We start from the raw sequence: 19,224 nt of genomic DNA, 5'->3' as shown, positions 1-19,224 counted from the left end.
CTTTTGTGACACCACATTGATAATAACTGGAGGAACACCCCAATATGTTTTTTTAAAACCTTAAGTGTTCTGTTATGCCTGATTGAGGATTCATCAACCATTGCAGGTACCTGCATTACCCTGGGACCCTGCCCATGATACTTTCCTGGCTTTATCCTAACATCGTTGGAGTTAACGCAGGAGCAAGCAAAAGCAAACAGCTCAAACCAGTCTTTATTTACATGCTCAAGGTGGGACTAACAAGCAAAAGCACATGGTTGCAAAAGCACCGCCTTGCTTGGAGTGGAATGGTGAGAAAGCAAACCATCACAGGGTCCCGAGGTCCCCTGACGTTCAATCACCCCCTCCTTCTGGGATGACTGTTTTTCCTCTGTCATCCCACTGTGTGACTCTCCACAAGCCTGGCCCAGGGCGAGGAACAAGATTCCTCCCCCAGAAACACGAGGAAGAAAGAGACAGACTCTTCTAACTGCGGGCGCCATCTGTGAGCGACCGGCCAGACCGCTGTCACATGCCAGATGATCAGGAGGTGGTGAAACCATGGAGGGCAATGTGCCTCAGGGGAGGCTGCAGGGGAGGCCCCCGGGCCTGCCGGGTGCCGTGGGGCCCCGCTCCAGCAGGAGGGAAGCAAGGAGCAGAGGGGAGGAATGGCAGGGGGCACAAGGGAGGCTGAGCACGGGTGCACGGTGCCAGGGCCACAAGCACCCAGCTGAAGGAAAACCAGCCTCTGCAGGGATTTCTGAGCAGAGCCCCTGCCTGATAAAGGAAAGCAAACCAGAAATGCCAAGATCAGGGAAAAACCCTAAAATCCCCTCCAGCCCAGGCCCTGTGTTTGCTCCTCTGCTTGCCTAACTCCCCCTGCAACACCGTTTTCATTCCTCTCCGGGTCTCTAGGTATGGCTCAGAATAAACAACCCTCACAGCTAATTCCAGGGCAAACACGCTCTGCTAGAGAGCACCGCGCTATTTAGATTATTCCTTTTTATTGTTTTATTGCTGTTTATTTCCCTCCCACGAGCGTCGCTGCTTGTGGAAGCAAACACTCCCAAGGACGAACGGCAGCTTCGTGCCTTCGTGCAAAGCTCCAGCACCTTTGCTGGCTTTACCGAGCCATCAGCCGAGCTGTGCCCGCGGAGGGAGGCTGCCTCCGGGGCTACACCGCGCCGCCCGGCCCGCACAGTGGAGGTGCCGCCGCCGCCGCGGCCCGGTGGGGCGGGCAGCGTGTTGCCTAGCAACCCCCACCGGTTCCGCACTTCCGCCTCGGCGGGCGCCATGGCGGCTCTCGCCGGAAGCCGCGGCGGCGGGCAGCCAATGGGCGGGTGGAGGCGGGGCGCTGGGGGCAACATGGCGGCGCCGGGGGCGCTGAGGCCTTGGTGGAGGCTGGTGTTGGGAGGCTGGATGAGGTACCGCTCCGCGGCGGTGGCGGGCCCGCTCTGTCCCCTTTGCCCGTCGGGGGCGTTGAGTGTCTCTGTGTCAGAGGGTGGTGGCGGCTGCGGGGGTGGGGGCCGAGCGCGCCGCCCAGCGCGGGGTCGGGCCGGCTGCCCTCGGTGGGGACCCCTCTGAGGCTTCCCCTTTCCTCCCCTCTCCCTGACGCAGCTGGTGTCCCGCTCCGCTGTGCCGAGGACGGCCGAGGCCCCCGCTGGGTCCTGCTTGTGCGGTTGGCCGCCCGCTGCAGTGGATGTCGTCCTCCCAGCCGGGCCCGAGGAACAGCGACCCCAGCGAGGGACAGGTCTTCCTCAGCGAGAGCTGTGTGAAGGTAGGGAGCCTGGGAGGGATTCCAAACTGCCTGGCCTGCCCTAGGCACGTAGGGGAGGTGTTTGAGTGTTCACCAGTTTGTTCAGCAGGTCTTTTAATCCTCTTTCCTTTTTTTCTTTGTAGAGGCTGCTGGAGATCACGGAAGGCTCGGAGTTTCTCAGGCTGCAGGTGGAAGGAGGTGGCTGCTCTGGATTCCAGTACAAGTTTTCCTTGGACACAGTTGTTAATCCTGATGACAGGCAAGGACGAAGGGGTGTAAGGGTGGTCGGGTGTGACTGTTCTTTGCAAAGGTAACAAGAAGGGTGTGCGTGACATGACAGTATCTTGAATTGAAGGGAAGAAGCCTGTGAGATAAGAAAAGTGCTCAGGCTGTGCTTCTCTATCGGGTCTGCAGCACAGTTAATGGTTAAACATGCTGCTTTTCTGCAGGGTGTTTGAACAAGGTGGTGCCCGTGTGGTCGTGGATGTGGACAGCCTGGCCTTCGTGAAAGGTTCCATGGTGGACTTCAGCCAGGAGCTGATTCGCAGCTCCTTCCAGGTGGTGAGCAACCCCCAGGCAGAGAAGGGTTGCTCATGTGGGACTTCCTTCTCTGTCAAATTCTGACTGGACTTCCCATGGATGGACACTGTCTGCAGACACTTCCTGGCAGTTTTCAGAGGGTTTTTGCTCGTTTTTTTCCCGGCTGCTCCCTCTCGCCTCCCTTACCCTGTAACACAGCTGTTACACATGATTCCAGCAGTGTGCGTCTGCACTGAGCCTGTCTTGAAGACTTGTTGGCCTTCCCTTCAGAAACATGAAGTAGCCATGAGCACGCACACGAGAGCGTCTCCAGTGCCTTGTGAACCATCGCCCTGGTGGTGCTGACTCTCCTACCCTGTTCTGAATGTGGAACCACTTAACTGCTTGTCTCTGCAAGAGATGGCTGTATATGTGTGTGTGTTTATTGAAAGCTCTTACTAAAAAAAAGTCTTTGAGGTTGATTGGTGTTGCTCATGTGTTCCCACATGGGTAGAATCAGTTCTTTCAGGCTACTGTTGCTTATTCCTTGTATCCCAGCTGAATGGCACTCAGAGTCTCTCTCCCATACACCTCCCAGTGTTGCTGGCTCTCCAATCCTCAACTCACAGCGGGCTTTTCTAGATACTTTGCTGTTCTCTTAACCCACCAGGCTTCTCTTGGGCCCAGGAACCTACAGTGGTGTTGCTGTCGGTCCCTGGGATGAAAGTTTTTACTTGTTCAGAGTAAAGCTAAAAAAAAATTAGGTAGGAAGGATTAATAGCTTATTTATTTTATTTAAAAAAAAGAAAAGGCTTGTATATATATAAAAATAAAATATACAGCCCTCTGTCCCCCAGTACTATTTCAGGCTGTTCCTAAACCAGGCTTGGAATTTCAGGTCATACAGACTCTCAGGTTTCATAGTGTGTCTGCTGCCTTCCCTTGCCAGCAGGAGGGGAAGTTCAGGTGACATAGGCAGAGGAGGATCTGGAGTACTACATAAGGGACTTCAAGTCCTTTTGACTTAGTTGTCTGAGAATCTTTTCCATAGCTTGCTTCACTGTTGAATTTCTGTCTAACTTATGCCTGGTTTGATGAAAGAATGAAATGGCTCCTTTCCTTTCTGAAACTCACATGGAATGGGAAATCCAAAAGTTTCCCGAATAACATCCTTTTGATTAGTTGTTTTCTGTATTTTTTCTTTCACTAGATGTCTTTTAAATCAAAGTGATTCACCTGCTTCTGGGTGAAAGGAGAGATGGGGAAGCTATTTTTGTTCCCTCTCTTGTGTTTTATCTGATCATAACCAAATTGTCTAAGAGTCAAGTCTTTCATGTGAGTGTGGGAGCACTGCATGACTTTGGTCTCAAGGAAACTGCTTGTGGCAAACCGTGAGCTTTTTAAGACTCTGTGCCACAGGCATTTTTGTTGTTAAGCTTCCCAGATGCCTTTCTAAACTAATCAGTGGTGCATACGTGCAGCACTGATTTGCCTATTGATTTCGAGCACTCAGAGAGTTGATAGCCAGGTAGTTTCAGTTTCATCCGTAGCTGTTACTGGAGTTCATATGTGATCTGCTCTGACTTTGTCACGTGAGGAATATGGACAGGATTTGGAGCAGCAGCTCTTTTGGTTTAGCCCTTTCCATTTGCCGCAATCAACAAGTTCTTCCTAGTTATGTTGCTATCAGAGGAAGCTGGATGTAGCACTGTACCGTTTTGTAAAAGGAAGTAAAAGGATGTGATTAGAAGACTTATCAAAACCCCTGCAGGATGTTTTGGCCCTACCCTTATGCTCCTAGGTCTTGAATGTGATGTCAGCCAGAACTGCCTTTGAAAAGCATAAGACCTAAAAGCTTGTGTAGGTAGAAGACATTAAATAAACTCAGTTTCTTTCAGCTGGGATAACTGAGCAATGAAAGTTGGCGGGAGGAATTGCTTTCTGAATGAGGAAGTACAGATCCATTCTTGATCCATTTCACACAGTCTGACCTTGGTGAAGTCTCTCTTGGGATCTTTTATGGGAAATGAAAGTGTAGCAGCAGTGCTGGGGAGGTAGCAAACCAGCAGCTGCCAAAGCTTTTTTCCTGAATTAAAGCCTGCCTTCAGCACCTGTAAGCATGCAGCCTTCATCTTGGGTTACTGTTTTTAGTAAATGTAAATAGGCCATGTCTGTTCAGCCAAGCCAGGTTCCACCTGCCTTCACTCACTCTGCAGTGATGAAGTAAATCAAGCAAGTGCTGTCCATGTGGAGTGCCACCCCTTTCAGAGAATTTGCCTCCTCCAAAGTCCAGGGACTGTACAGAGGATGAGGCTTTGGGTCCCCACTGGTGTCACCAGCAGCGTTGCTGGGCTTGCAGGGGAAGCTTGCATGTGTGGCTTGCTTTGCTTGCTGTTCTGGCAGTACTGCTCTAACTGCACTAGGTGGACCCCTTACTCCTTGGGAGTTGCTGCGCTGGACATGTACAGGCATTTCAACTTCTGTCTGGGCTAAGGTTAGATCTGCTTCATGCAGGACCTAGGCAAGAGCAAAAGTTTCTCTGCAGCTGCCTGTTTTGGAGACAGGCTGGAGCTGAGTTCATCTGGTATTGCAGTAGTGTGGTCTCTAGATCAGAGAAACTGCCAGGAGCTGGAGAGGTTGCAGCTGTACAACACATTGCTCTTGGCCTCCTAGTCCTGCTTCCTGGGGGTAGCTATAATCTACTGGCCAAAGCTACTAGTCTTCCAGCTCCCAACAGGGAATGGGTGCAAAGGGCTGTCACCCACCTCCAGAGTCCTCCTGACTCTTGAAAAAGTCTGTCAGTACCTCAGAAACTGAAAACTTCTGTCCATGTCTAGGAAGTCAGCAAAGGGGGTCATGTTAGTGGAGGGAGGTGAGGGTGACCTTGATGAATTTTGGCTGTGTAGGCAGAGCAGGCTAGGTCCTGGCTCCTGTGGAAGGAAACACCCAACCTGTCAAGGTTTGTACGCTGAATAGCCTTAGGGGGCAAAGATGGCACCACACAGTAGGCTGTGGGGCAAGACCACCCAAGAGAAGGGTACAGAGGATTAGACAGGGGATTCGGTTCTGCCTGGGCTGTGAGGGACTGCCAAGGCACACCTGTGAGATGCCTACAGTGTGGGGATAGATGGGAGCACTTGCACTGAACCACCGAGAAAAAGCTGGAGTACGGAGCTGGAGGTGCTGCCTTTGCTTCATTGCAAATGAGAAACTGCAGTGGAAAATCTTTCTCTGCTCCCACATGAAGAAGGAGGATTCTCTCAGTTCACCCACCTGACAAGGAATGAATGATCAAGAAAGATATTTATGGAAACCTGTGTTAGGATGAAACTTCAAGGGAAAAGGCCACAATCATCAGTGTCACTGACAGGCGTGTAGAAGAGGATGGAATAGAAATTCTCACTTTGTGGGCTTGTTGGAGTTCTGCGGGGACTTGTTAGTAGACAACCAGCACATCCTTAGCCTGTGACTCTGGCTCTGTTCTTCAAATTGGGCATCTACCGTTGCGTATTAACTGTGGGTCCCTCTTCCAAGCTTCAGGCCAGGCAGTGGTAGAGAAATGGCATAATTTTGTCATGCCCCTTTTCTCATGGGTTAGGGATATGCATGGGAATACCACACTCACCTTGGTGGGCTTCTGTGTGGAATTATTTGCTACAAAGAGCATTTGGGGGTGAGTGGCTCCTATAAGACCGAGGGCTAGCCTAGGGTGGATGTTAGGGGAACAACTGGCCTTCTCACCCCCAAATTTTCATCTGCAGAATTTCGCTAAGCTCAGTCCTCTTCCTTGTGAAATTCTATGTCGGTACAGAGCTGTTGGGTGAGTCAGGAAGACAGCTAGGGGTGAAGAACCAGTACCCCCTGGATGACACCCACTGGGGCTTCTGCTGCCCCCACACAGCAGTATAATTTCCTGCTGCCTTAGGCCTTGCCTGAATCCAGCACCTGGGGGAGGAATCACTGAATGATGGAGGAGGCAATAACAGGAGGCAGAAGTGCATGAAAGAAGGCTTCTCTCATCTGTGCCCCACACTGTGAAGACAACTGCTTTTATTGCTTTTATATCCAGACTGTCTCCAGCCTTGCAAGCGTTTTGAACATCCACTGGCAGCTGGAAGTAAAAAAAGAGTGGTATAAACCTCACTATTCGCACCCATAGCTGGGACTGGCCAGAGAAGTTTATTGAATTCAGAGCAAGCATGCTGTATTTCCAGGATGAGCTGCTACAGGACATGCTTGAGGACCGAACTGCATGCTCTCTCCACTAGCAAACACAGCAGTCGGGTTCATTTGCAGAGGGTGTGATAGGATGTGCACCATTTTGATGGTTTGTTCTCTTTGCCTGTTTTCATGCACACCAGCTGAAGTGCTCACCCAGCATTCAGCATGCTCCTCTGGAATGGGCTGTAGCTGCTGGAGAGACGCAGCAGGGAAAGGGATAACCTCACGTAACTGTGGGTTCAATATGACTGTCCACCAGCCTGGAAAAAGAACTGCAACTCAAGGAGACAGAGTATTGGTGAGAATAAATTACAGCCACCTGTATTGTATCAAACTCTTCTATTTGGGTAATCTTTTTGTTGCTAATTTTTTTTTAAGAGGATGAATCCTTAAACACCATTAGGTGCTAAGTGTAAGATTAATGGTGCAGTTTGGATCTTGCTGGGTTCTGAGGAATATGTTTGCTCAGTGTGGTTTCCAGGATTAGGCTGCAACTGGCAGGTATCTGCCCAGGAAACAGCTGAGTAGATCATGGACTTGGGGTGGGTTTAGCATCCAGCCATGGACAGAAGCAAAGCTGTTCATGACAGTGAGATGGGCCATTACTCCAAGGCTGTGATTCCTCGCCCTGTGGGGAGCAGTTTGCGTGCAGTGCTTCCTGCCTCTGGCCTTCCCAGCACTTGTATGGCTCTTAGTATTTCCTGCTTGAGCAGTAAGAGTTTATGGCCCTAGTCTTTGTGGTTGATTAGAGCCCAAGTTTGTGCCCCTGTTTTAATCAGTGCTCATTTACCTTTGGCATCCTTCAGAGGAACAGAATGGTATGTCTTTCAGTTGCCATGGAAACAGTGAGACTAAATGCACATTTCCATGGCAACCTGCCATTATCTTCAGCTCTATCTGTGGGTCTCATTTTCTGACCATGGGGGTGGGGTGGTGAAAATGGAACTTCATCTCTTAAAAAAAATGAAATCTAAAAAAAAAAAAAAAAAAAAGGAAAAGAAAGATGCTACCACCACCATCACCACCCCCCCCTTTCCTCCTCTGGCTCAGGCTTGGGGCTGAGAGAGGCCCGTGACTACTGCTGCCATCCTGTGCGCTGGGACTCCGAGGTATTGTCTTCAGCCCCTTCTCTCCTTCACCCTTCTAAAAATAGAGACATTCAGAACAATTTGATGACAATGTTCCAGCACTTCTCTGAGCTATTTGTTTCCTCAACTAACGCTCCCAGAAAAGGCCCTTGAAGTTAATTGAACTTTCCAACGGGTTCCAAAGGTCAATGTGTCCCAGCTCCTTTTGGTCCAAAGGGCCAAGGGTTAATTATGGGGTCTAAGACTCCAAGGAGAAGCCTTTGTCTGCTGGGACCAGAGGCACCAGGGCAAGTCACATTAACCTCAGGAGTGAGGGACCTTCTTGCAAGGGGGCAGCACGGACTGCTCCAGGAGGTCGTGCCCATCAGAGAGTTAGGGATCAAAGGCGATGCTTATCTATTTAATGTGTGACTCGGGGGATGCAGGGCAGAGAAACCAGGTGTTTGCTGTATGATGGGTCTTGCAGCCCCCTGGCCAGAAGTGCTCTTGGCCACTGCTAACATCTCTGCTTCCCCCAGCCACTGAGTCAAAAAAAGGACAGAATCTGCTGTACTTCGAGCAATTGCACACAGCTGTTCCTTAAGCCCGTGTTCATTATTCTTGTTCTAGCTGGCTTGACCTTTAGCTAATTCCTCTTATTCACGGTCTAATCTTGGTTACTGAGGGAAAAAGCTTGCGTCTTGTACTGTTCTAGCCTGATGCAATAGAATCACCCATGGACAGGATGTGGTAGAGCTCTCCTTCCACATCTGCCCCACTAGCATTTCACAGGTGGTGAAGCAGAGGACAATAAAGGTCTGTCTGCTCAGGAGTTAGCATGGAGGCAGATGTGGTCTTCAGAACAGGTGAGGCAGGTGCTGCTCAAGCACAACTCTTTTACTTGCTGCAGTCTACCACAGCACTGATTGCACATGACAAAGAGCTGTCACAGTCAGCCCGGGTTTGTGTTGTCTCATCAAGGGGAGAACAAAGACCAGAGTGCCGTACATTGCTGAACTTGCAAGATTTTGCCCTGGAAGAATTACCGCCTGGACACACTGCCAGGGTTTTGTTGGGAGCTATCACTTGGAAGACACTGAGAACGGTCCCTGAGATGTGGGGTCCTCGCTGCTGAGGTGCTGAGCACTGGGACAAACTCTGCATGGTTTGCATGGGCAGAAGTTTGCCAGAGGATGTGCTCCTGGTGCTAGACGGCACCAGCTTGGCTCTGTGAGGTGCCATGGTGGATGGTACAGAGGAAGGTTTGCTGTATGTGCTCCATCTGTGAAGTGGTGGCTGCCCTTCAGCTGCTGTGGGGAGCAGAGTGCCCCGCATACAGCCTGAGAGCAGGGACAGCCTGGGATCCTTCTGCTGAGGACCGCTGCGGGCTGGCAGGCTTGTGCCATAGGCTAGAACCATAAGGAGGGGTTGCCTGCAGGCTCAGTCATAGCCCTGCTGCCATGGCTCGCAGAGCTGCACAGCCGGGGTGGCTTTAGGCTCTTCCCCTCATGTCCGTAGCGGCTGAGCAGGCATTGGCCAAGGGAGCGACACAACCCCTCGTTCAACCTCTCCTAGGTACAGGGGGTCAATTCTCCTTGCCGGCATCTTGAGCTGCGTCTAGGCAAGGGTGGCCGTGCTCTGGCCAGTGTGTCCAGCAGGCTGCGTGGCAGGCTTCCCCTCGCCTCCCTGTCTACCCACTCATACTTGCCACAAACTTCAGACCTGGAAGATTCGTGTTAAATACAGAAACTTTTCAGAGGAGAGCTAATAGCGTTTGGAAAAGAGAATTCAGTAGCTGCCTTTGGTGACAAAGGCAGAAATAACGGGGCGATGCTATTGTTAGCAGAACTTTATCTACCAGTGCCTGCAAGAGCTTAGTGGGGAGCAGGGAAGCAGTGGGACTGTATGGCAGATCCCTCTGCCTCTTAATAAAACACTTCCCCCTGCTGCCGCTGTCCTATGTTCCCAGATAACAGGCGCAGGCCAGAAATAGGACTGCTGTGGTGAAAGAAGTTACTTAATCCTCTTCGGGCTAAGCAAAAACATATCAGTGAAGAGCCAATTCACAGGGCAGAGCTGAATTATATGGGAGAAAATTGTGTTTGCAAATCAAATGGTGCTCTAGCACTGTGAGAGAGTGAAGACAAAATGGGCTGGTGTGGGAGAAAGGGGAATAGCCCAGAGAGATGCTCAGGGACGGAAGGCAACAGGAGGTATGCGCTGAGCCTCCCCCAGCACAGCTGCAGAAGCACAGGTTTGTGGATGGATGTGGCTGCCAGAAGGCGGGAGGGCGCTTACAGCTGTCCAGGTATAGTAAGTGGCAAAAGAACCTGGTGAGACCTGGGAGCCGCTGAGAAGACAAAAATCGGTGAAGAGATAGGGTGTAGGTCATGTAGAGAAAAGCAAACAGGACGGAGGAACAGGGAGTGGGCAGCCAGACCAAAGGGATGCAGGGGCTGAGCAGAGTACGTGCCCGTGGCCATGCCCCCTGGGTGGCCGTCCCCCCGAGATACAGCCATGGGGGTGCCAGATCCATGAAGCCACTGACCCACTCTGCTCTGCGTGGCTGACCTTTGGATGGCGACAGCCTGCGGGGAAGGACTCTCAACAAATGGAAAGTGCCAAAGTTTCAGAGGTGAAAAACAGATCTGCCAAAGGACTGGAAAATTACCTGTTTTTCAAGGACTGGGCCCTGCTGGCTGGGAGAAAAGGCAGCAGATCTGAAAAGCAAGGGTGCACAGAAAGCCTCAGTCAATGTGTTACATGCTTAGGAGTGTGGGCTAGTTCTCCAAATGAGTAAAGGCTCCCGTTGTAAGGAGTTGAGGAACAGAATTCTGCTGCTTGAGGATGCCCTCTTCTACAATATGCTGAGCATTGTGGGTTGGTGTCCTCTTGATCCATGCTGAGTGTGATAATTTTACAGGGCAGATGAGACCACTAGAAGCATCAGGTTGGGAGGTCTTCCTAAAGACTGGGGCTTGGAGGGGAAAAAGGGGGTCCTAGCCCCCCTAGGGCTGGTCCAAACACAAAGTAGTTCAGCAGAAGGACAGCTTATTGAGAGAGTTGTTTATCTCAAAACAAAATGAGGGCACACCTTGCACAGCACATGCTACGCTGGGCACAGAGAGGTCTCACTCACTGCCTGAGCTCCTCACCTAATGCTCTGGTGTGAAGGGCTTGCTACGTTTGACTGTACAAGATTCTTGTGGCTCAGGGGAACCTGATCGCATCGTACCAGGGATGCTGATTTGTGTTGCTTGCTTTGGAGTCTGTGTTCCCTTTTCCCCTCCCCTCCTGCTCATCTTTTCCAGATGCATTTGATTTATACATACTCGTTCCCTTCCTCACAGGAATGAGTTTTGGTGCGTGTCGGTTGCGTGAGAGAAAAATTGATAGTGCAGGCTGCAGAGCAAAGCAGCTGGGATCTTTCTTAGGAGAGCCGCAGTCGTTAATTATAGGAGTCTAACTAAACCCCGGCTCTGGCAAGAAGCATTTTCTAGATCTCCCTCCTTTCTTTTGTACCTCCCTGCGCAGGTTGTCACATCAAAGCCAGGATTCGGGGATGAGTCGAAACAACGCCCACCTTTTTTTAATAGAAATGGGATGCTGAGTGCCAGGGAGCAGCTCCCTTTCTGGCTCCCTCCTCTCCCAGACTGGTGCGAGGGGCACCGCACCTCTCCCTGGCGAGGGCTGCAGGCAGCACTTGTCTGTCCCTTGGGCTTGCTACCTCTTCTTCCCTGCCTCAGGCAGTGCGGTGGGTCAGCTGCTGCCTCACTAAAGTGTCTCTGGTCTGATCTGAGCACCAGCCTCCTCTCCCCCGCTCAGGTCTGTGCAGCCCGGCCAGTATCACAGGATGGCAGGTTCCTGGGGGGTCCATTTTATTAGCAGAGGCACCGCAGACCTGGGTATTTCAGTCACAAGCAGCCTCATGTGTGCTTCACGGGCAGAGCTGGCAGCACTGGAAAGGATTTTCTCTGTATGAATTTACCCCAGAGGAAAGAGAGTGGGAGAAGAGAGGGAGGAAACATAACCTGGATGGCCTTAAAAGCCTAATACTCCCTACGCGTGTGCCTCTCCAATATGTTTCTGGCTGATGATCCCAGTACAGGCCGTGCTATTGCCCTGTTTCAGAGACTGCCTACACAGATAACCTCATCTTAACATTGCCGGCTTGCTCACAACCTTTGCTCATGTCACTTCATGACCTGTAATACCGAGATAAGAGCGCTTGCCACAGCAGGAGTCTGCCTGCATTAACAACTAAGCGATACTAGGAGGAAAGAGGGCTACGAACATACCGAGGGTAGATAAAGCTGATTTGGTCTCTTTGCAGAAGAAAGTTCTATGTGTTTTCCTCAAAGTTTCACGGGGCTGCCAGGAGATGTGTGTGCCTAGCCAAGGGAGGTACTGTCATCAGAAGCTGATTTTGGTGCCCCAGATGGATGCTCCTGGCCTTTCGCTGGGGACTGGGCAGGGAGAGAAAGGAAGCAGAGCACCAGCTCGCTAATTAAGGGACTTTCTCTCTCTGCTGCCTTTCTGCTGCTCAGAGGGGGAGGCAGAACTGGTGCCTGATGAGAGCCTCTTGCCTGTGCTGGGACCCCTCTTAAAAGCTGCTAAACATTAAAAAAAAAAAAAGAAAAAAAAAATCTGCAAGCACTTTGATAGTCCTCACAAGAAAGTGAAACAGAAGAGCCTTTGAGCTGCACGTATAAGAACAAACCTCTGTACATCGCTGAGGGAAGAAAGGCTGATGGAGCCAAAATCTGGCAATGGTCCCCAGCTGGCAAGGGAGGTGCTTTTCTGCCGCGAGCTCTTGTCACAACCGATGCAGAGACAGAGAGAGGAAAAGCACAGGATTCTCTGTAGGCAATAACTAGCACCTCAAACCTGCTGGGATGTCAGCGGGATGGGGAGGGCGAGCTGGCGCACATCCTTTGCCTCTGCACAGGGGCTTGGCCCCAGGCTCACCCTGGCAGAGGCACCCAGACTCACCACATCACCCCTCCTCCTGTGAGACCCCTTCCCGGGTGAGGCAGGAGCCTCCCAGCCAGGCAGAGTCCCCCTGCTCCACATCCCCTGGGTTTCCATAGCAATCAGTGGTGTCAGCCACGCGGGGAAGCTGATGGAGGGAAACGAAGGTTTCTCCCCATCCTGGGCCAGTGGTGGGTTGGGAGAAGAGGAGCATCCTGATGCTCCCGATGCTTCTGATGGATGTAGCAGCACCAGAGCTGCCCCAGTTCACCCCCAGCCAGGCCAGGGCACAAGGGTGCGATGGGAGTGTGCAGCCCCCAGGGCTCTGCAGGGCAGGTTTTGGGGGACTGCATGCACCCCAGGGCCAGTCCCATACACCTCCTGCCCTGCCAGGGCACCCTCTGGGGGCTACTGATACCGAACAGATGCCACCCCTGATTTTGTGTCCCATTTTCCCACAGCCTGCATCTCTTTTCCCCACAGCCTGCTCCATTTTTTCCCGCTTGGCGCATTGTCAGTCAATGAAGCCAGAAATTAATCTTTGGCTGTAATGGAAAACATGGTGTGGGGGCTGGAGAGGTACAGGCAGCCTTGAAAGCAGCATTTTTATTCCCAGGATGGGGGAATGGGGCACTGGAGTAGAACCCCAGGGAGAGAGGGCTCAGGCGATGGAGGGGAGTGTGGGTATCCAAGGCAGTGCCCCAGCAAGAGGAGAGTCCAGGGAGAGCTCCCTGTACCCTTGGCACCACGGATTTCATCATCTGCTAACCATCCCCACCCCTCCCCACACAGACAGGAGGAAGGGGGAGACCTGCCCATTCGAACCAAGCGGAAAAGTTGGGGGGGACTTTCAGAAAATAAAAATGTCAATTCGAATGCCAAACGTTTCATATTAGCATTTTTTTTAAAAAAAATTAAAAGGTAGGTCAGCTTTGAGATGGAACTGTCATGTTGAAAGAAAGCCAAGCTACTTCATTTAGAAAATGTCTAAACAAAATGTTTTGACATTTTCAGGAAAAAATTATCCCATACATTTTCAGACAAAACTTGCTAACAAATGTGACTGAAAAGTTTGGCGTCATGAAAACCGCATGTTGAGGCAATCCTGGCCCATGCCAAGCGTTTCATACGCTCCCAGGCATAACCCAGGTATCTGAAGCACGGCAGTGCCGGGCAGAGCCTGGAGTGCTGCACGGGGAGCGGAGCTGCCCAGGGGCGCTCAGCAGCGCAGGCTGGGCAGGTCCCGGCCGTGCCCAGGGCAGCTCCAGGTGGCTGCCTTTGCCTTAGCGCTTCACCCTGACCTGGCTCCTGCCAGCACCTCTCTGCCCGCGGTGGGCAGGATGGCACAGGAACCCACGGGTCGATGTGCCTGCTCTGGCCTTTGGCTTGAGCTACGGCTCTGCTGCAGAGGTGAAAACTGGAGCCCTGGTGGTTTTTAGCATATGACGGTGGGGAAAGGAACTATAAATAAGCCAGAGCCATCCTTCAATGGCTTGTGCAGCGTGGGGAAGAGAAACACGGAGGTTTCTGGCATAATCGTGTTCCCAAAAGGGAACTCCTGGAGAGCTTGAGTGCATGATTTCCTGATCGCAGAGATAGGAGCAGGCACAGAATACTGTATCCCTGCCTGGCCTACTGACAAGTGTATATTCTTTTCAGAAGCGAGACTAGATGTCAAGAGGAAATTGCCATTTACAACGGCAGCGTACTGGTGTACGCTGAGACCTCCAGTCTCACACGGCACCTCTGCTCCAGGCACCAGCTGCGATACAGCTTCAGCTGCCCGTACCCCTCTCCCCCATTCCCACCCCAGGCCCCCAGCACCTTAGAGAGGCTAAGGGCACGTCTTGAGGGGGATTTCACAATTGCCCATGCCAGGGCAATGCCCATGTCTGGGCTTGTTTCCAGCTTGGTAAAGCAGATCTTTACAAGGTATGCCCTTGAGGTGCGAGGGTCACCAAAGCTGGTGCCAGGCAGGACCCTCTGCATACTTTCATGGCTTAAATAGCTTAATGCTTACCCATCTCAATAACCTGTTCTTACACATTGGGAGACCTGAGAGTCTCTGACCTATTTCCATGAATTCAGCATTTTCCCATCTTTACCACTTCTGCTCCCATAGCCCAGAGGAGGGAAGGAGTGGCTTGGCGGAGGAAGTGTGAGGAAAATGCATCTGCAAAGGTAAGAGAAAAAACCAAGCAGCAGATGTGACACGAGCTGTCTGCAAATCCCCAGAGGGACCGGAGGACTGCTGAAAGTGTCTCCTCTAAAGTAGCTTGCTCCTGGGAATGCCTCGTCTCGCTGCAACAGGCTTGACACCAGCGCTCCCAAACCAGTGGCTGCGGGAAGGCAGTGGGAGCATGCCACATGCCCTGAGGATGTCTCAGCTCTGACAGCTGCCAGGGACTTTTTCCTTAAGTCAAAGCAGGCTTCAGAGTTAACATCCTTCCTTTCTGGGTGGCTGAGACATCCCTCAGGGGCTGGGTGCTCCAAACTAAGCCATATGTAGCAGGAGGAGATAGTAATAAAGCTTTGCTTCGGGGCACAGGTCTTCTCTCTGAAGTTATTCCTGCTTTAACAGTAAATAGCCCAAGAAATAAAGCTGAGTCCTGCCCACAGCCTGGGCCAAGGCTCCTTGCAGCAGCCCAGGGCCATGGCTGGGTGCGTGGTGGCTGCCATGGCAGCTGTGTAACCCAGAGCAGAGGGATGGAGAGGCAGAGCAGCTGCGCTCACTGCCCGCCTGGCTCCCAGCGCTGCTGCCTGCAAAGCCTTTCAGAAGAAAACGCTGTTTGTTCTGACATTTAGAATAGATTAAAAATCATTACAGGCTCTTCTGGAACATTTTAGAAGGTGAAGCTATTGATTTAAAAACTCAACTTCAGTTTTGTGAGAGGTGAAATCTCCCCGGCTTCCTCCTGTGAACACCAGCACCTGGTCCTCGCTGACGGCAGGAGGACATTTATCACCTCGCTGCCCTCCATCCCCAGTTCATCTCAGCCCTGCCTGCCCAAAGCCTCCCAGTACACAGGAGATTTTCAATCTCTTCCATTTTTTGGAATGAAATCTTGAGGGCTGACGGCACTGTCTGCGTGCCAAGTGTTTCTGCTGTCAGGGAACCAGTGGCCCTGTCCTCAGTGCCCCACGGGTCTATTCCTCCCTCCTCCCTGGCTTTTTACACACTGAGGATGCTGTGTTCAAGGAGCAACTTCACATCCGCCATTATTTATGTCTCCTCCTGACTTTGCTACCTTGACCTCAGATGCCATTTCCCCCCAGCACAGCGTAGCATCCCACTCTGGCTCATCGTGCTGATGGCAATTAATAACTTTACTGGTTTCTGTCTAAGCACAGGCAAAGGTCCTCCTCTTCATGCCTCCTCTTCATACCTGCGTGCTCACCTGCTCTGGCTTTGGTTGCTGAGTTGGAGACCTGCCCAAATTTTCCCCATTTGAGCTGCCAGGACTGGCTGCCAGGACTGCGGGACCTCCGCTTTCCTCACCAGCTGGTCTCTTTGGGAGATGAGGCACATCCAGCCTACCACAAACCTCCCTTGGTGAGTACACTGACTGACTGGGTACCTCCAACCACTGCTGAGGACAGAGATGCTCAAGCGCACGTGTCTCTGCCATGACATGTGTTCATGTCCTGGCCCGCCTGCGAGAGCTGGCTGGGCTGTGACACAGCCTGTTTTGCATGGCCCCATGGCAGCAAGACAGCCAGAAAGCAGGGGGACTGGTGGGGACCTTGGTCCCTGGGGATTTAGGCAATACCTCTAGTAAAGCCCTTTTGTCATGCTGAGATGAGGCACCAAAGACATCACAGCAGTGTTGTGCCTGACACAGGGTGACAGCCAAGCTGTTGCCAGCTTAAACAGACCCATGTGCCATGATGGCTTCAGCTTGACTGATTTTCTTTGCCAGTCTGGGTGTTTTGCACTCTTGATGAAGGAGCAGAAGTGGTGGGGTGCCAGGCTCTGCCGACACAGGCAGTGAGGGCTCAGGACCCCCCTGCCCTCCAGGTGCTGAGCAGGAGGACGAGCATCTTGCACCTGCTCCAAGCCCCCATGCTGTGCTTGCTGCCAGATGCCAGCCAGCTGTGCTTGGACACTGCATGGGGCTATTTGGGAGCACGATGCCTCCCTTGCTGAGCTCCTCAGAGCATCCCCATGCCTGCCAGGAGCAGGTAGATCCTCCCTGCGGCAAGAGGCAGGACATTAATGCAGCGAATCACAGTTGTGCTCAGCCCCTCAAACTTCTTTCCCTGTCAGCAGAAGTGAAATGAAATTGCCTCCGCTGCTGGCTCCGGAGCAAGCTCGTATCTCTTGGCCCCTGATCAGGGTAGATATAAAATTTCTTATCTGTTAAGTAAACCGGTGCTGCACTTCAATCCATCCAATTATTTTTTCCAGTAAGTGTGAGTGAGGGGGCTGGCAGGGTCGGCCGTGGGAACTCGTACAGTCTGCAGTGTGCTGGCGACAGGGTGGCCCTGCCCTGTTGGGCACCCCAACACAGTGCCCCACACAGGACCAGCCAAAAACACGCCAAAGCACATGCTCTCCCAGCCAGCATGACCCACGGGGCCAGGCTGGCAGGCAGGACATTTGCAGCTTGCTGCCCATGAAGGACATGTCCAGAAATCCCCCCCACGTGGCCACAGAGCTGTCCCCCACTTTGGCCTGGACTGGGGGCACCCCAGGCTGCAGGTGCTCTACTCCGTACTCGTAAAGCAGAGATAAAAGGTTCACCACTGAACATCAGTTTGTCCTCAAAGCCAGCACAGCTGTCCCCAGAGGAGACCCATCCACCTCCAAGAGGTAGTCTGTGCTCAGACCCAGAGCCTGGGGATCACCTCTAGCAAGTGCTCAGTTGAAACCACAGGATCTAACCCAACAGAGGCAGCAAAAGCTGATGGCAATGAAGAAGCTTTCCCATCCTGGGTCAGAATCGAGCGCTGTCCAACAGCTCCCGACGCCTGGATCACCCAGGACTGGTTAAGTGTGAGGGAGGGTCAGAAGAGCCTGGCTGCGTGCGGCGTTGATGTGTGGGCATCTGGAAGCCCCAGATGGGGATGTGGCCACAGAGGCAAGGGAGGTGCCAGAGGAGGAGGAAGAAAGATGGGACCAGAAGGTGGGAGAAAGGACACAGGAGTCCTGCAGAAAGGGGGAAAGGGAGATGAGCTGGAGGAAGAGTTCTGGAAGGAGAAGTGATAGAGGAAGGTAGCAAAGGAGAGATAAAAATGAGACAAATGGAGTCATCCCAGAAGAGTTCTCCCTGCATCGTCTTGCTCGCAGTCATGCTGTGGAGAAGCCCTGGCATTGATTTACCAGGTGCTGCAATGGTGCAGCCCCCCGCTATTACCCCTGTAGCTGTCCCTGCACCCCAAGGCACTGGCCAGGAGGGGTTAATGCCCCCTTCCTTTGGCACTCCTCTGTGGGCTGAGCAAGCCCCTCAGGAGAGGTGCCTACAGCTTGGGCTCCCACAGCGGCGGGACTAAAGACAGAGTTGGGGTCAGTGCCATCAGCCACCGGGGACTTGGGTGCTCCTTAGGTGCTCAGAGCGGCCCCGATCAGGTTTTGCTTCCCCTTCCCCTGCACCTCACTGTTTGCTTGCCACCATGCTCCCCCCACACCCCACTGTTTCCCTAAATCTCCTGCATCTCTCCCCCCGCTCCCCGAGCCAGAACCCCCCTGTCCCAGTGGCTCTGCCAAAGCCGCTCCTGGGCCCCGGTCCCCAGCTCCTCTAGCCTTTACGGGGTCACCTCCCGGGGCTGATGTGCCGTGCAGTGTCCTGCACATCCCAGGCAGCGGGTGAAGGGTGCCAGTCCTCCCTGCAGTCTCCTGGATCCTTCCAGCACTTCGCTGGACCCAAGCGGTCCAAATAGGAGCAGAAGCCCCTCTCTTGGGTGGGGAGCAGGCAGCATGGCTTTTGACGGTAAACTCTGCGTTTCCAAACAGGTGATGGCAAAGGCTGCAGCGGGCTGGAAACCAGGCACAACCCCCACGACAACAGCTCCTACAGCAAGCACCTTCGCAGATGGCCACACCAGCGGCAGAAAAAGGATGTTCAGATGGAGCGAGGGAAACAGCCCTTGCTAGCTCCGCTGCCCTCCCCGAGCCACTGGGCTCTGTGCCGCCTTCACAGGGTCCATGCGGTTTGCCTGAGAACAGCCAAAACACTGGGAAGGTAGAAGTTGAACCTCAGCTACATGAGAGGACAGCTATATTTTTTTTCCCCCAACCTTTTAATAATACCAATAAAAAGGGCAAAACAATTCAATGCACTTCATGAGTTAACATGCATATAGTCACCAGTTAAATGGAAACCGTTTTCAGGCAGGGATTTGCAAGTTTCTGTGTTAGCAGGGGAAGAAAGAGAAGCCTGTTCATTTAGGGCAGAGAAAGTTGATCTCTATCTAATTGATAGAAACAGCAATCAACATTTTTTTTCTCTAATCTTCTGAATTCCTGACTTCGAGTGAAATGTGAAGTCTTTCCGACTGAGGTTGTGTGAAAGGTTTTGGGGGAAAACCTGGCATCTTTGCTTTCTGACATAAGGCAGGAGGGTAGGAACCCTGCCCCAGACCAGCGGCTCTGGTGGGATGCTTGGCACTTACCCTGAGCCGACCCCAGCAGGAAAACCTGAATTAAATACCTGTCGGACTCAGGGATGCGGCGTGCGAGCACCAGCAGACCACCCTGGAAAGGCAGCCTTG

The 19,224-nt window shown here is 52.4% G+C and overlaps 1 protein-coding gene across 1 annotated transcript; it reads left to right on the top strand.

The window, feature by feature from the left end:
• The first annotated feature begins 1,344 nt into the window (after positions 1–1,344).
• On the top strand, positions 1,345–2,690 carry ISCA2 (iron-sulfur cluster assembly 2). The gene is made up of 4 exons (XM_075712896.1): positions 1,345–1,403; positions 1,597–1,756; positions 1,879–1,994; positions 2,185–2,690. Exons 1-4 carry the CDS (start codon positions 1,345–1,347, stop codon positions 2,357–2,359), a joined length of 510 nt encoding a protein of 169 aa, XP_075569011.1. The 3' UTR covers positions 2,360–2,690.
• Positions 2,691–19,224: the final 16,534 nt, after the last annotated feature.

The sequence above is a fragment of the Pelecanus crispus genome, chromosome 6 (genome assembly GCF_030463565.1).
Source record: "Pelecanus crispus isolate bPelCri1 chromosome 6, bPelCri1.pri, whole genome shotgun sequence".
Classification (NCBI taxonomy): Eukaryota; Metazoa; Chordata; class Aves; order Pelecaniformes; family Pelecanidae; genus Pelecanus; species Pelecanus crispus.
The sequence above is the reverse complement of the archived record's forward strand: the minus strand, read 5'-3'. Positions and strand labels throughout refer to the sequence as shown.